Raw genomic sequence first — 18,037 nt, 5'->3', positions numbered from 1 at the left:
CTGTTCAGTGGGAGCCTGCACTGATGTCAGGCTAAAGTGAATGTGAAATTGCACTCTTGGTGATGGTTACTTCAGCTTTCTACGTGGAAAGAGGTTTTACAGTACTGCTGTGGAATTAAATTAAAATAAAGGCATCCTCAGCAGATGTTTGGGATGGTGATCGTAGGACTCTTACTGTATGGTTGTAATGAAAATGTTACAACTTGTGGCTTTAGGCAAGGTGTAAATGTTTGTAAAATATGGCTTTAGATTCTTAAAAGAATGTATCCAGTAATTAAAAACACACACACACACACACACACTTCTTCCCCCCCTCCCCCCCACAAAGCATTTGTGTCATCTAGGAGCCTATAATCTTAAGTGCTATTTGTACAAGATAAATTTACAGAAATGTAATATGATAACTACAACTTCTCTGTACTTCTAAAAATTTTAGGCAATGGCCCCTGGAGGTAAATTTAAGAACGCTGAATTGATATTACCATGTGAATGGAAAGAATGCTGCTTTGTAGGGAAATGCATGGAGGAATTTTGTAATCATATTGCAGAACACCTGGAAGAGTACCTACACCATCCCCTGGAAACAGCAGGTCATTTATGTCTCATCTGTCACACAGATTACATTGCAGCTTGGAAGATGATTACTAGTCTAGAAAATAATACTGACTTATGTTCACCTGCACTTTAGCTTTTCTAAGGCCCACCTGCATGAAGCCCTTAGACAATTATACCTGCATTTTGCTTCGTATCTGATTGTCCTCTTTTTTTGTTTGTATTGATAGCTATTACTAGTATGGAAAGAGACTGGAGAGGTGATGTCATGAGAACTTCTACTGAGGATTTTTTTTTTCTTAGATTAGGGCCTGAGCAGGTGCAATTGTCTAAAACAGATTTTAGCAAATTGTTTTTGAATGGTACAGTTCTCCTCCTTCAGGGAACTGGCCTGCTGCTGAAGAATTCTAAGTTTAAAGTAGCACTTGTATGAATCTTTATAGAAAAATAGAAACTTTTATTGTCTGTATGATATTTACCTTATTTGGATATCTACACTGGTGTTATTTTATGACGGGTATTGTATTTTACATCTTTTTAGCAGTATTAAATGTGTTTAGAACAAAACCAAAAAAATCTGATTCTGCAGAAAATTATAGGCGGTCTCTGTGGATGTAATAGCAGTAATATACTAGACTTTTTAATATAGCTATTTTGGCTCTTGTATATCCTACTCTTTATTCTTAACACTGTAATCAAGTGTAATTACAGGTGTAGACATTTTAATTAAAGGTGAATGAGTTTTAATTAAAGGTGAAAAAAGTAGAATTGGACCAACATTAACAATGTCTCTGTGACCTAAGCTGAAGAGTGTCGTAGTATATACCTAAGAAAATACTTATTTTTACAAATTTTTCATATTGAATCTATGAAGTGCCTTTCTGCAAAAAGTTGTATTTTAAGGTACAAAGCACTCTAGTATTGCTGCAGTTGTGAGACAGTGGTAAATCTGTTTGCCACTGAGATTTGCAAGTTTTATCTAATGCATTATGAGTAGATAGCAATTACCAGCTTACAGATTAAGGTTACTTACAGAAAGTTAATGCAAATAAAAGTACTGTTGGCATTCTCACTGTTGTGGCATGCAGCTGCAGATTTCATGCAGTGTTCTGTAATATGTTACTTTTTTCTTGTGTTTAGAGCAGTACCGGTGTTGGTGGAGAAGTTGTGAATTTGGAGCGAAAGATCCCAGAGAGCTGATAACACATGTCAATTTTCACGGCTACCACACCAAACTGAAATTCATAGGCTCTCAGTTACAGGCATTGCACCACGATTTGCCAGTGTGTTTGCAGAACAGTCGTAGCTGGCATCAGTTACCAAAGACTTCACAGGAGTTTGCCATTGGGAGAATTGCAATGTAAGTGAAATACGTTGAGATGTTGCCCTTTTTTTTCCTTTCCTAACTTTACCTTGACATTCTTTGGATTTGACTCACTATTGGGAATTTTTGCTCAGTCTTACCTCTGAACAATGTTTCCTGCTATCTTTGTAAGCAATACATGATAATTATTATGGTAGCATTCATGAAAATGTAACCAACATATTTTCATAACATCTGTGACCTTGAATTAAAATTTTCTTTCTCTTTGTGGTGACTGAAATGATCTTTTTGACAAAGATGCAACTTCTCTTGTGTTTTAAGAGCATATATGCAAAACTTTAATATAGCCAGTTTAATAATAAATTAATGTACTCTGTAGTTTGTAGACAGGTCCAGAGTATTTATTGTTTGTCTGAAGAAAGGTACAATGGAATATCTGATGTTTCCTTGGTCAGTTGGAAATGTAGTGGGTTTTTTGGTTTTGTTTTGGTTTGGTTTGGTTTTTGTTTTTTTTACTGGGACAGAAATCAGATATTTGCGACAGACTGTTCGTATAAGTCAGACATTCAAATGTGGCCAAGATTCGTTTCAACTAAAAATGGTTTGTATCTTGACCACTTTTTGGTGTCCTGTATTAAATAAAATCATTATCCATTTCATTTTGACTGTGCTATTTGTATATCAAGTAAACCAAGATGATTAGCAGTTGCTATCTGTTTTGACAATGTTAACATAAATAGTGCTGCTTATATAAATTTTTTTCTGCTTCTTGGAGGTGTTCATTCCTGATCAAAAGTGGCTTCATATTGATATGACATTATAGGGAAGCACTTTCTCTGTCTCTGTTGGCCTTACAACCTCAGCTGTTCTTTATGGCTGGTGAGCATTACCTTTGCCTCCAAGTGTGATGCCTTGGAGATGACATTTTCTTACCATGTCCTTTGTGTAACTGTTGAACAAGATAGTTTTTAGAGAAAGAAGCAGTGCAGAAAAATTGTCTATCTGGTCTACATTAATTTTTTCATGTTGTATGAGGTTTTTTGTTTCATTTGAGTTAAGTGATATAACTGAAACCAAAATATTGGCAAAGAAGAAACAACTGAAATGAGTCGTACTGTGGAAATTGGAAAAACTGTAAAACTAAACAATTTTGTAAACCTCATATGGGCAAATCTGATGTAGGTTTAGTAATGTTGAACTACAAATCAAAACAAAAACTTTAATGTTTTTCAAAGGCCTTTGATCCTTTTTTTCCTTATGTCTTTCTAGGCCTTTCAGTGTTTCATGGGTTATCATTCTTAAATCCTGTTTCTCTATTATCTATGACTTTTTCATATCAAAGTTGTGATAAAATTAATGACATAAACTATGCTTTTTGAGGTTATAAACAAACACTAATGAGGATGAAAATATTTCGCTGCAAGGGAATGTCAGGCTGGTGGTGGTTTACATAGGTATTGTATCCCTCACGTTGTTGAATTAGAATCAGTGTGATGTTTGAGTAAAAATACTGCAGTGATGGAGTGAAAATACTTTTGTTTTCTGATAGTGGTTATAGCCCATGCTTTGCTTTGCTAACCTTCTCCTTACTAGGACTGAAGTTAGTTCTGTTTTTCTCTTAACATTTCAGCTTAGAGATTGTTTGTGCCATAGCATATATGAAAGGTGAGTGCCTCCTCATCTGTATGTTATAACTGAACAGAATCTCTAGAAATATCCATTTGCTCTTTTGGCTCTGAATTTAGAATATCTATACTCACCTAATGCTTTGATACCTCTCTTTTCATTAATTTTCCTTTACATGAAATACAGAATGACATAAAAATCTGAGAGTGAAGTTTATAGAGAGAGGTAATTCTGTTGTTAAGTCAATCTGTGAGAAACTATCTCTGTAAATAAAGGCTTTTATTTACTAGTGGATTACACATGCAAGTATCCCATTCTCTTCTTTTTAAAACTCGAAGCCTAAACATATAATACAGCGCATTATTTACAATAACTTTTGGATCGTTTGCATAGTTTGATTACAACCTATTGTTACAAACAAATCTTATTGCCATTATGTCTCATAGCTTATAGGGATCATATTTCTTACAGTAGTTATTTTTGTTATTAATGCTTTTTAATATATACCAATCAGTCTTTACTCACATACTGCCATGGTTGGTCTATTTATTTTAAAAATGAAGAGGTTCAGAAAAACTGCAAAGCCCTCAGAATTTGATTTTGCTGCATCTGTCAGTAAGCACAATCTTTTGAAAAACATGCTTAAAAACCAGAAGACAAATCTTCCCGTTAATTGATTTCATGTTCCATTTTTCATTTATGTAAGTGGGCAGTTTTGGCTGATGGAATCCTTTAGTCCATAGCATTTTGCTAAATCTTTTTATACATGTTTTTTCAAGTTCAAACTATGTTGTGAATTTTATTAATTAAAAGAATGTTTCCCAACTTAGTAGGCAGGCTAGACTAGACCCAGGAGGTGGGGTAGGGCACACTGCAAAAGAGGAGAAATTTGAGGGCAGGGAAAACTACTTACCTTTCCCACCCTCCTGCAAATATGTTCCCACAGTTATGAATATAATTGTCTTTGAAAATCACCCATACAGCTTCCCCTGACACTTGTGGTACCTTCTACTGTGTCAGATTCCGTTTCTCCAAACGTAAAGCTTCTGACTCGGGCAACAGCCCCCAAAACTTCCTTCCTATTTACATATAAAGAAATATTCAAGAAAGTTCCAGCAAAACACTTAACGAGATGGTGTTAACAAATGAAAATTAGTTTAAGCCCCATATGGTTACTCTGATTAAGAAGTGAAGAGGTTTTCGATCACTGTCTAGCTCAGTACGTTGATTCATCTTAATATGTCTGTATGTTTTCATGTACACAAGACCTTGGATCTCTCAGATCATGTTTCAAGGCCTTCAGAGGAAATAATGGCTTGTGTCCCTGAGGGAGCTATTGTGAAATACATTGGAGTATAAATTTAAAATGCAGTAGTTTGCCTGCATTAACTCCTCGTGTGAATGCTCTATTCTGCAAGCAGAATGCCTAGCAGCTTAGTTTAATCCACTCTATTAAGAATAGGATGATTAAAAACAGATAATAATAAATAGGTTTTTTCACTTATATATTTTTCTTTAAAAAAAAAAAAAAAGGTGTTTAAATTTTAATCAACTGTACAGTATTGGTAGTGGCAATATCAGCCTAAGGAGTTTCACCTGTTTCCCATTTTCTCTAACCAGTGTTTTGATTTGGTTGAAAGCCAGACCAATTCCTTGTCCCAATTCAATGTGTAGCCTTACAAAATTGTGCCAGCCTAGCAGAGAGGCTAAGGGGTTAAATTATTGGGAACTGAGAGGAATACTTTCAACTGCGACTGGTGACAGTATGCAGTTGAATGACACCCTGTGTTACTTGAAGAAAATGCAATATGCAGTCTACTTTCACTCTGCAGGTGTGGAGTTTTGTGGAGTGAGGCAGAGGCTAATTAAGATTTAGTCCCCCTTGTCACATAAGTACTGACTCATGGAGTTCTGTGTCCATAACACCTAATTCAGTTTAATCATTGTGCAGCCTTCCCATTTCTGTTGGAATTACCTGCACTGCCCTCATAGCCTTCTCGTGAGTAGGAGCAGGTAGAAATGAAGGGAGGGGAGAAGGTAAAGATATACCAAAGAAATAAATCAACAGAAATACATTAACAGACACATCCCTGCCCCAAAGAATGGGTAGCATTCACTCAATTAGTCTAGACAGACTTTTCAACTACTAGATGGTAGGTGAAAATTCAGGACCTGGTTTGTGTGGTGGATACTGCAGAATGTTCTACATTTTTGTACTTGATGTAATTGTCTCTGTGTTGGGGTGAGTTAATTAAATGTTACTGCAGTATTTACTAGTGTCTGTTTGGTTTCTAAAAACACTTAATTCTATGTTCCTGTCAGCTGATTTCCTGCCAAAACTATCTTGTCTTCTTCATGCTTCTATTTTGTTTTTAGGTTACCTTCAATAACCCAGTGTGGTTTTATCAACATGTTGCTATTCATGCCTGTGCTACTGAGGAAGAAACTGTTACAGATCAGAAGAAAGCTGTTTATTGTCACTGGAAAGGTAGTTCATATAAAAAAAAATCCATTTCAAAAACTATTTTGCTGCAGTGTTTCTTATAAAATTCACTTAGTGCTACATGTTGCATAGGAACTTGTGAGAGATCTTCAGATATTTTTTCGTCTGTCTTAAATAGTTGCAGAAACATTTCCATTTTATGGGCACCGTGATTTAAGTAGGATAGTTCCTATCATCCATGGGGTTGAACAGCCTCAAGTCTCAATTAGTCTAAGTTGAGAATTGCCAGTACTGAACAGGGTTGGGTTTCCTCATAATTCTGCCTGTGGTTGATAGTTCATATACCATTCAAACAGACTTCACTTATATTCTACCACTCAGGATCAGGGTTGTGTCCCTCAGAATAATCTGTCGTGGTGAGCTTACTGTTTGCTTTCCCTCATCTGTTCCCTTCAAAACAAGGGAAGCACGGCTATTGCCCTCCTAGTTTTTCTCAACTCTGTGGTGAGAAAGAGCATTTTTAATGCATTCTTTGTATTGCTAGCTACCTCTTGAGTTAAAATTATTGTCATGACTTCAAAGCTGATGTTCTGCCCTTGGCTCTATTGTAGAAGCCACATTCCATTGACAGTCTTTCATAGTAGATGCCTTGATTGTTTGAGTAAGGGCTAAACTATGGACTGCCATTTGATGTGCATGCCATTCAGCTTCAGACCTATGAAGTGTATGTGCAGAACCTCTCCAGAAGAAAAGACTTTCTGCTGAAGAATAATGAGACAATTTGTGGAACTCTGGTCCTGGAACAGACCATTCTGTGCTTGCTTTAAACCAATCAATTTGGCTATGTCTTGTAAAATGTGTCAACAAAGTCCAGGTTTATTTGGAATCCTCTTGGTTAACCCTTCAGATATGTCTTTTCAATTCATGGATTAAAGTTACATTTTGGGTTAGCTATTCACTGGAATGATGACAGAATCCTGTTGGTGGATGCAAGGTGACATCATTTTATTCCTTTTCCCTCTTGAGATTAGCTGACAGGTGCACTATTTTTTTTGGCTGGGGAACTCGCTCCAGTGACATAGTGTAGAATCTGTAGTACTTAGAGGAACAAAAATATCACACATCAGTGTGATCATGACTTTATAAAATATAGCCCATTAGGACAGGTGAAGGGACTCCTCTGACTGTATAGCTTAAATAACAGAATGGGGAAAATGGAAATGCAGAAGAAAAGGAATATGGTATGTCTTCAGATGTTTAATAAATGCCCTGCTCTTAGAACAGTGGAATCATCTGTTCTCCATGTCTGTGTTAGAAAGGATGAGAAGTAATGAGCTTCAGTTGTAACAAGAGAGGTGCATGTTATGAGTTAGGAAAGCCATTTTAATAGGGTATTTTAAAGTACTGTAGCAGTTGCCTGTTGAAATTATGGAGGTTGTCTGTCACTGGGGTACTGAGAAGACCTCTTTTGAGACCAAGGTGTAATTGATCCTGCCTTGGAACAAAAGAATAGGTCCTGGGGTTTAAAGGGTCTGTTGTAGTCTGTGATCTTGACATACAGGGTGGTGGTATACATTTGAAAATGACATGCAGAATCATAACGTCCAGGCAGTGAAAGACAACTTTTCATTTGCACCCCCAAACTTAACAAGCAAGGACAAGCCAGTAAGGTCTCATCTCTGTGAGGAAGCAGTTGTCCTCTAACTGGAACAACAGATAGAAGGTGATCGGTCTTTTCCAGGGACCCTCAGTAATACTAGCTGGCAGTCTAAGTTGGTTTGAATTTGTGATGGTCCCGCAAGAGTGGGCTGCTCTGCAAGGGAAGGCAAACTGGGAGTTAAGGGTGACAGTTAGGCAAGCAGGGACCTCACTGACAGGGTGCAGTCTCACAGAACTTGAACAGGAAGAATAGAGCAGGTCTGGTGGTGCTAGCCAGGTTCAGCCACAGCCCAGTGATCACCAGCTAAGTCCACTGTGATGAGACGGGTCTGAGGTCAAGCCAGGAAGTCCAGGGAGCAAGTCACAGGCAGGGCCAGTGAGGTGCAAGGGGTAGGTAACTGCAGCTCCCAAGCCAGAGAGCACAGGGTGAGTGGAGGCCCCAGATGAGGCTTCTCACTGCTCTTTCTCACAACTTAGCTGTTTTCACAGAAGTGTGATTGAAGCTTGAACAGCATCACCATATTAGAGCAGACCTCAAATACAGACAACTAAACTCTTAAATGTGTGGGGTGGAACTGGCAGCAGAGGAGGATTACAGAGAAAGATGGCTGTAGGCTGGTCAGGGCAACCAGAAGCTGTTGGTATACTTGGAGCCGTGGCAGAGTTCACAAAGGAAGGATGTAAGAGAGAGATTCAGTCTGGTGTCATTTATATTCCATTTTGAATCTGGGGCTAAACAGAGACAGAAATCTTCATGTCGTACTAGAAGAATAACCAGTCCTCCAGCTTTTGATCTAGACATGGGAGCTTGTCCTTTTTCTATGGCCCCTCCTGATCAGAAGTATCCTGTACACAGTAGAGGTGAAAGAGACACTGATGATTCTGTTTCCTCATTGTAGGCAAGGTGAGGTTTTAGGATTTCCTTTGTCTTTTAATAAGGCGTCTAGAGTTCAGTCCCTTTACTAAATATGTTAATCTGGAGCTCAGAACTCCTTTCCAGGAAGCTGCCTATATTCTACCCAGTGGAGTGGATGTGGGTTGTTATCAAGGCTATTACATTCTTATTCTACTTGAGAGAATATGCCAGTGAATAGTAGAAATGGAACTCATGATGCACATACTTGGTTAAATGAATTATGCAAATCCTTTTTGTTAAATGAATTTTATGTATTTGTTTCTGAGACCAAAAGGTATCCAACCTGTCGTTGAGTTTGATTCACTTGATTAGTCTTAAAAAGAGTAATCCACAGAAGAATATTTTTATCTTTCCCTACCTCTTGCTCTTGAATTTGAATTTAGTCCTCTTGATTCTTAAGAGTCTTTGACTGGGTCCAGGCTACTTCACCTTTCTAAAAAGGCAGTATTCTCCATAGCTGTTATCTTTGTTAGGTAGATGAGAGAGACTTGTGGCTGCTGCTTCTTATGTGAGAGGGTAGGCTATTCCTTCACATCTGTCTGAAGTTTTCTCCTGAAAGTAGTTCTTTAGTTCCATTTACACCAATACATTAACCTACTAGGGTTTTTCCCCTTATTTGTCATGTCAATAGCCGGAGCTTCCTACTTGTGCTGTTAAAACTTGCACTGCGTCTATGGTACCAGACTGTTAGTGAGTTTGAGGTTCCTGAGTTTGAGAGATCTGAGGACATAGCTATTTATATGCAAAGATTGTTTGGTGGATAGCCGATTGCTTGCAGTTAACCACTATGTGATTGTGTATGTAAAGATAGAAAATGTGAAGATAAAAAAAAAAAAAAGAGGTCAGGAAGTGGAGTTCTTGGAGATGTACAGTTGACGTATTCACTACACCATCTTGTACTCCTTGTTATCCAGAGACCATGAAGATTGCTGGAATTCTGCAATGGGGGGGGGGGGGGGCAACAGGAATAGTAATGAATGTTATCTCTATTCTACTGTATGGGCATACATGTGGGGTTAAACACTTTGACATGCAAGGGTGGAAAGCATAGCAGCATGCTCTCTGCTGTTTCAAAACTGAAATTTTTGTGAGACACACACATGGCCAACATATCTTGAAGAATTCTGATTACTGACAAATAATCTGGCTTTAGCATCAATATTTGTGGGGTTAAATGTCATGTGATGTTTGTAATAGTACCAGTCTGATTCCCACTCCCCCGAAGCTTTTTTTGTATGTTTATAAAAATAGAACAGTAGACATAAGTATGTAATAGCCTTTTCTGTTTCTACATAAGAAATAGTACAGTACTCATGTGCAGCTTTTTTTGGTTGGTTGGTTTAGATTGTTTAGGCATTTTTAAAGGAAAGCATAAGCTCTTGGATCATTTAAGAACCCACACACAAGAAAGAGTTGTAGCATGTCCTACTTGTGGAGAAATGTTCTCCAATAACACTAAATTTTTTGATCACGCAAAGAGACAAGTTTCAGAAGATAGTAAGTGGATAAGCTCTTATTTCTGTTTATGTTTGTAAGAAATTTTCATTTAAGGTGCTTTGTGATAATGTGCACATGTAATTTCATAAATATTTCTATTTTTCATATAAGTCAATTGCATGAAAGCAGGGTTTACTCCAGGAAGGCAGTTGTTTTCATAAAGCATAGAAGTTCTCTTGACTTTGCATGTCCAATGAATTAGATTAATGAAAGTGAGCAACAGAACACCCTTAGATCCAGCAGAAAAGCTATTTCCTTGGCAGCTGTGGCATCACACTGCCTCTCTTACCTTGGTGCCTGTGGCACCACGTAACATTCCACTGACACTGGGAAACTGCCCATGAATGGGAAAGACTTTTGATTATTGAAGAGTGAACCTCCACACGAGCCAGACTTGGATTACAAAATCTCTGTAAGTAATCCCAATGAGCATTTAACTACTTTCAGGTCAAAAGGCAATTTTTTTCTCTTCAGCTTTGCTTTTCCAGTATTTTCCTCACCAGAACACTCCCTACCTCAACCAACTGGGTATTAGTTGGCATGCTTTCCTGCTTGCTAAAGAGGAAGGGAGAGGTGGTTGTTTTTTCTGTTTTTAAGTGCTTGGAATATATTTAGGAATTGTGGGTGTTTTGGTGATGGAAAGTAGGTGCATTCTAGGTAATTGACAGAAGAGCTCAAATTCCAAACTGTTAGTGTTTTGAAAAGCTTGTTATTCTGTTTAGGATAAAATTAACTTGCTGATAAACAATCCTTTTCATTAAGCGTAAACTAAATTTTCTTCTGAAGGGTATTGGTAATGAAAAAGAATATTGAAAGTCTCTCAATGCTGTCTTAGCTTATTCATTAAACTGGCAGCTATAGGTTATTAATTAATAAATCTTTCATAAGTTATTTGTATTGCCACTAAATAGTTTCTACTTAAATTCGGAACAAATATTTGTTTGCCAGAACTGTCAGAAACATTTTGCCAATGAAAGGCTGCTACGAGATCACATGAGGGGACATGGTAAGTCAGAGCTTTTTAAGATAAAATGTACTTTTCTCAAGGTCACCTTGTACAGAACAGGTTTGATAAACTACAGAGTTATAAGTATGATTATATCAGCTAAGAAAATCAATATATGGAACTAGGACAACTGTGTAATAAATGCTGGAAAGTAAGAATTTCATTGCCAGTCCCTCTGAAGCATGGAAATTCTCTTCATGCCTTCTGATCTTAAAGTTTAAGGGGCTTTTCTGTTTTGCAGTAGCTTCTGTGCAGATGCTTTTTCTTCACTTGCATCTCTGTTTATTTGCTTTCATGACTAGGGGCACTGGTTAAAGCCAAAGCTATGTTTTAGCTTGGGCTGCAACTCTGCTCACCTTGCAGTGCATAATCAGCCTCACTCAAATAGTGTAGTCCATCGTTGACCTAACCACAATCTCCCTGAGGTCCCCAAATTATTCCCACAAGTTATACTACAACAGCTATGACTTGCTGGGAAAGAATCCTACAGCATCTAAGCACAAGGAAACATGTGATATTGCTGTTGGACATACAGGAAATGCAGAAGCCAAGAGGTGGGTAGGTCTTTGCTTTGGGAATAGGAATATTTGAACCATGTAGCTAGACCTGGGTACCGGTCGTTTAGGTTGTATAAACATACAAGTAGCTTTGTGCAGACTTGTTCAGTCAGGGTAGATAGAATCTGCTGCATTCTTAAGGAAACATGATTTTTCACTGTCTGCAAGTCACATTGATGCTTAACAACTACGCATTTGATTTGGTGCTTACTGTGAGCTACCAGGACTGACCATGTCTGTATTTAAGTGGTTTTACAGTTGACATGCATCTGAGTAAAATATATTAATTTTTATATTTTATATTAGAAAATATAGAATTATTTTAGTTTAGTTTACTAGATTAGTTTTATTCCTTTATCTCAAGGTAATTTTGGATAGAAATTGGAAATAAATGCAAATTATGATTTTTTTAAATTTTTTTTTATTAGCTAATGAAGCATAAATATGCTGCTGGGTGTTTGTTTTGTTTTTTTTTTTAAACTAAAGCATAACACACCTTAAGATAAATTTGATATATTAAATAAAGCACATGGTAAACTGAACTATTTGTTTCTGGTCACTCTGGCTGCACTTAAACTTTTGTGAATTGTACAATGCACCTGGCTGTCCTTGTCCCCTGATAATTCAGACTGTGTTCTGCTTGCATAGCCAGGGAAAATCACAAGCTGGCTGGACCTAGGAACAAGGATGATGTTAACCTGTGTCATGTCCCAGTAAGTCACAGCGAACCAGCTGCAGTGTGAACTTGGCTGAAGCAGCTGGGAGGCATTCCTGGGTCCAACTGTTTAGGCACAACCTAAAGCCATTCAGATATCAGAGCCAGTTACTTTACTGATTCGTGATTCAGCTTTCCTTAAAAATTCTGGCAGCATACATCTCTACATGTTAGTGGAGACTGCCAGTGCAGACATGACATTTTCAGATTCTTACCCCAGCATATTTCATAATAGCTTGCTGGTATAGATAAATACTGAAATTTTCTTTTAAAGAGCTTGCCTACCTCTAAGAAATTATTCTGAAATAAGCTGTATTATGAATGCAAATGCTGTAGGTACCCTGAAATCACTCCCTACATGGACCTACTTACATGCCAGACAACTAAGTAAACTGAAGAGACTGCTGAACTTCACTGATGCAGTTTTGCAGATTAAGTTATTCTAGACTAGTTTTCCACACAAAACTATTTATTTTAGGGAGGAAAAAAAAATTCATTTTTCCTGATTTACGACAAACTATGAGGAAAAGTGCCTATGCAGGGAGTGATTCCAGAATAGTTACAGTGCATTATATTTACTTCCTTTTTTGAGAAAACATGAGCACTTCAACTGTGTATTTTTCTTTGGCCACCTATAAAGCACTGGGCTGATAAGATAATGTGTTGTTTCAAAGTCCTAAATATAACATTTACTCTAAATCCACAACTTCTTCATTGAGACTCTTCCTACTGCATTCATCAGGTTGCTGATTTATATGCAGCAAAGCAAGCATTTGTTCAGCTTAAGATGTTATAGTCCTGCCTGCCAATCTACCAGAGGTTCTCTGCAGTTCCAGAGTCGTCAGAGCAAACTTGTGTCTCAGCCATTGCAGTTCATAGTCTGGCAGCTTAGCAAGCACCTAGCATTATTATGCCTTAAGCAAATATATCTGAATGTGAAATGGGGAGGGGGAGGACAGACACATACTCTTTCTGCCACCTTTTTAAGAGTGGTATTGCTTTAAACACTAGATTTGCCAGTGCTTGTCTGTCAGAAGGCCTCCAGACAGCATCCACCTTCTAGAAATCCTCCCAAAGTGCCAAGGGCAAAACGATAATCATCTTTTTTGTTAGAGCCTAGAGAGTGAAACATGATCCTCTACATCTTTTTCCCTTACCTTCTATTTTTTGAAAGTAACTTGAAACATTGTAAGATTGACCATTATTTCACTACCCTCTTTATTGCGTCTGCATTCCATTTTTATCTCATTTTTTTCTCTGTACATTTTATTCCCAAATGTATTATAATCTGTTAATTTTGATATGATATTTTAATAAATTTTTTTGTCATATGTCATAGCAGACAGTGTCCTGGTGAAGCTGTAGTATAGAACTGAAAGTATCTATCTTTCTTTCTTTCTACTATCTTTTCTAGTTAACCATATTACATGTGCCCTTTGTGATATGGTATGCACAAGTGCCTCCTCACTGAAAGCACACATCAGATTCCGACACTGTGGTGAACGTCCTTTCCATTGTCACCTCTGTGACAGTGGGTAAGAAAATTTGAGGCTCATGGCTATGTGAGTAGAACTGTAGAACCAAGTTACTGTTCTACACAGGAGTTAGTAAAGAAAGAAAAGTTTTCAGTGGCTAAAATAATCAGCTGTTCAATGAAGAAACCTAACAGCTTCATCTGCTGTTCATCTGACTTCAGTTGCTGAGACATTGTAGTTTGTGAACTTCTGGTGCAGGTAGGACTGATGAGTTAAAAGGTGAATTTTCTTGGCAAGACTGCATACTACAAAATGGTCATCACGACGAGTTGAGATGTGTAACAGTAGCGCCTTAAACTGTGGGGTTTGCCATTCTAAATGATTGCTGGCTGCTTGCTGGGAGAGACACAGTCTTCTCCTTTGAGTGACTTTTCTGCCACAGGCTTACTATACCTTGTGCTGTCTTACACTTTCATCTTTCTGTGGTGGTTTCTTTTCTGCCTTTACCATATGATGCTACACAGTAGTGAAATTAAAAATAAAAAAGTGGCATTGTGATGTGATAGACCAAGTTGCATATATAAACATTGGCAAATTGTGTTTAACTTTGCCAGAGAAGATGAGAGGTCTAGCCTTTTTATGCTGGAAGTGGGATAAAATGAACAAATATTTAAGTACTTCTGTGTTCACACTGTGGGTGGACAGAAGGAAATATCTAGACCAGAGAGGATGAAGTGACTGATTGATAATGGGCAAGAATTTTGTCTATGTGAACAGAAAGAGAGGATGATGCCTTACAACATGGTTGTGGAATAATTACCTAGATTTGGGCATGGTGTGGATGTGTGGGAAGAAAGAGGGAATGGAAAATGAAATACAGAGCACATCAAAGAGATGTCTGTACTATCCCCTTTTCACAGGTGGAAAAACTGAGGTAGAGAAGTAATTTACACATATTCCGCTTTCACTTGTCGTTGTCGGAGCCAAAAATTACTACCTCCCAGTCCTAAACATTAACCACAAGACTACTCCTCTGTACTATTATATCTGTTATTTGTTTTACTTTGTTTTCAGTTTTCAGAATGCGTATGATCTGCATAAACATGTTGAAACACACAATGATTCAGATGCCTACAGCTGTGATGTTGAAGGATGTGGTTTTACTTCATGGACTTTATGAAATTTGAGACAGCATTACAAGAGAGTGCATGTGGTGAGTATATTAAATAGCAGAAGAAAATATATTGCTATAAATGAGACTCAAGTTTCAAATTTATGTGCTTTTAGTTTCTTCTGAATTAATGAAATGTTTCATTTTTGCATCAAATCAAGTATTTATTTGCACACATTTCTAGGACTCTTGCAAGGATTATGCAAATACCTGACTCATCCTTACCGATAGATTTTGAGTACTTACTTTAAGTGCATGCAGTTGCATACTCACAGTCTTGAACTCTGGCCAACCCCCTCCCCCACCTTCCCCTTAAAAAAAAAATAAATTAAAAAAAATAAATGCCAATCTTAATCTCAACAGCAGAGTATTTCAGGGATTAAAATCCAATGTCATCTTTCTCCTTATATTGCTACTCCATCCTTAGAACTAATACGTTACCTGAAAATAGGGAAACTATAAAGTCTGTAAAGCTTATATCACTTTTAATTGCGTGAGTCTGGCCACAACATTAAAATACAGTTTTGGCTGCTATAGTTTATGCACGCTTGTTGCCTGTTTCTTCAACTTTCTGAGTTATGATCACTGCTATGTTGTAAAATGAATATATTTTAGTGGAAGCTACGTGTCACACTGCTGTTGGAGATATCTGCAGTACTGATGGCCAATCCAGAGAATTTCCATGTTCACTAGGGTTCCTTAATAAGGCAAGTTCTAAAACACACAAATTTTAAATGTTTTAGGAAGTCAACTTCAAAAGGTTTTCAGCTAGTTAGTGCGGTTTTCCCCTTTTCAACAAAGAAGTAATTTTTGTCATATATACGTGCAAGCCTTCAATGACTTTAACAGTCTTTCTTCCTAAGAGTAAAAGCATTCTGAAATATAAATGCCACATCCGTCAGAAAAGTTTCTCCTGGAGTTATACATTGACGCTACATCTTCGAAAAGCTCATAAACTCAGCAGTCATTCTCGTTTCAGGTATGTTACCAGTTGATTCTTGTTCAGATCATAAAGTATTTTTTTTTAACTTTTTGTTTAAGAGATCCAGATATTTAATTAAACACTATCTTAAGTTGTGTTCCATTTTAAACATTTCGACCATGAAACAATTTACTACCTAGGTTTCACTATCATGATGGAAAACCTAGTGTAAAGATGGTTAAACCAAGGAAATAAAAAGCTCTTTTGCTTTTATAGCTTTTACCACTGTGAAAATCTTGTAACCTAGATTGTTGAAAGAAATTTTTTCACCCTGCAAGTTATATCGACCAAAGAGAGTACGTAAATATATCAACAGCTTCTGTAGTATAAACAAGGCATACTCTCTATTTTTGGACAAGAAAATCCAGCAAATAAAATATAATTATGAATAGGTATCTTTTACTTTCTGTTATGCGAAGTGTATTTGATAAAAACTACTTATTGGAACCGTCTTGCAGGTGTTCCTTCACATAGTGTGTCCTGTTTGAGTTCTACCTTATAAATAGCAATCTAATTCATCTTTTAATTGCTGACATTCTCAGGTTTGGCAACCTAATTAGATGTTATTCTTATTTTCTGCTGTAAATGCTATGTTTGAAACTTGTATTTTCAATTTTATTTCCTTAGATACAAAGAAGATGATGAGGGTCATATGAGTTTGAACATAGCAGTATATAATGCTGTCATGGGTTTAGGTCAGGCTTTTAATAACAAGATGGTAACAAATAAGTCTTCACCAAGTCAAAATAGTTTTGGAAGAGAAGGAGGGAACTCTTGCGAAAGAGATACTTCAACAGTAGAAGTACTTTTCACACAGCTTCAGCCGTGGTCACAAGCTACTGGAGAAAATGTTCTGGTAGAAAGAGAGGCTTCTATGCCAGAGCCTGTGTATTCTGAACTTGTACTTCCGCTAAAGTTGCTGAAGCAACACCAATGAATTTGAGGGAAAAACTCTTAGAAATGGAACTGGGCTTGGGAATTCAGAAATTTCTGAAAAACAGCCTTTTTATGGATTTTTACTGTGAAAACTATACTCTTCAGAAGAGGTTTGGGGTTTTTTTAAACAAAGTATGTTTTAAAGTCTTCACTTTTATCCTTGTCAAATCTTATATATAATACTGTGTTTTCTCAGCTTTCATGTTAAATTATTCTAATGCGCTTAGAGAATATATGCAAGATACAATACTATACACACATAATACTTTCATTTTTAGCCTTTTGGAGAAGAAACTTCTAATATTCTAATAATATTCATTTGTATATGAGTACAAAAATGTGTGTGCGTGTGTATTTATTTATTAAAAAAATATAGCCCACGGGGAAAGTGTTGAGCCAATGCATGAGACAAACACTTTGAATAGGTAGGTAAAACATCCCATTTTTTATTAGCACACTATGTTATTTATTAGAAATCAAATAACAGCTTGTGAGATGTATATAAGAAAATCTACAATTCTTGGCACTTTACTTAGCTTTACTTAGTGACTTTAAAATTATTTCAAGAGTTATTAGAGAGACTTTATTATTACAATAGACTTTTAAGCTACAATGTATTGTTAAATGAATACATTTAAATAAAAAAAGGTTAGGCGTAAATAGAACAGTTCAAGATGTTCGTAGAGCTGACTTCAGGATTTATATACCATTTGGTATAATGGAAATTTTATAGTTATTTGTTGGGTGCTGCAGGTACAATGATGAGAAAGTAAAAGAATGATATTGGCAGCATAGCTAAATGTACCTAACTGTATTTTTATAAATAATTCCACATAGCCATAGTAATTCTGACCTGTTAGGAAAAATACTTGGCATTGGCAAAGACATTCAGTTGATTCTTGTGTAAAGGGCATAGACAAAAAGACCGGCATCTTTCATCACAGTAAAAATTAATTACAATGTTTGAAACATTTTTTTGAAACAAGAACTGAAGGAGCCCTCCAACTAAAGTATGTAAGGCTTACACACAGGAGAAGGTAGTATTTAGTCAGCTAGAAGACTAACTTATCCTGTGTTAGCTACTACAAGCCAGTGTCCCTTGAGGACCCAGAGGTATTCTCTGAGAAGGGCTTGCTATGCCACTTTGAAGGCAGCTTCCAGCGCATACACAGAGCTGT

General features: G+C 36.9%; 1 protein-coding gene across 1 annotated transcript; it reads left to right on the top strand.

The window, feature by feature from the left end:
* The first annotated feature begins 362 nt into the window (after nt 1-362).
* Nucleotides 363-17,076, top strand: LOC126053262 (histone H4 transcription factor-like). Its single transcript, XM_049835230.1, is given in 8 exon segments — nt 363-590; nt 1,693-1,887; nt 1,890-1,912; nt 5,879-5,990; nt 13,710-13,830; nt 14,845-14,983; nt 15,805-15,920; nt 16,551-17,076. Coding segments are annotated over 8 exon segments (1,167 nt in total). The 5' UTR covers nt 363-439; the 3' UTR covers nt 16,861-17,076.
* The last annotated feature ends 961 nt before the right edge of the window (nt 17,077-18,037 follow it).

This window comes from Accipiter gentilis, chromosome 32 (genome assembly GCF_929443795.1).
Source record: "Accipiter gentilis chromosome 32, bAccGen1.1, whole genome shotgun sequence".
Lineage (NCBI taxonomy): Eukaryota > Metazoa > Chordata > Aves > Accipitriformes > Accipitridae > Astur > Astur gentilis.
The sequence above is the reverse complement of the archived record's forward strand: the minus strand, read 5'-3'. Positions and strand labels throughout refer to the sequence as shown.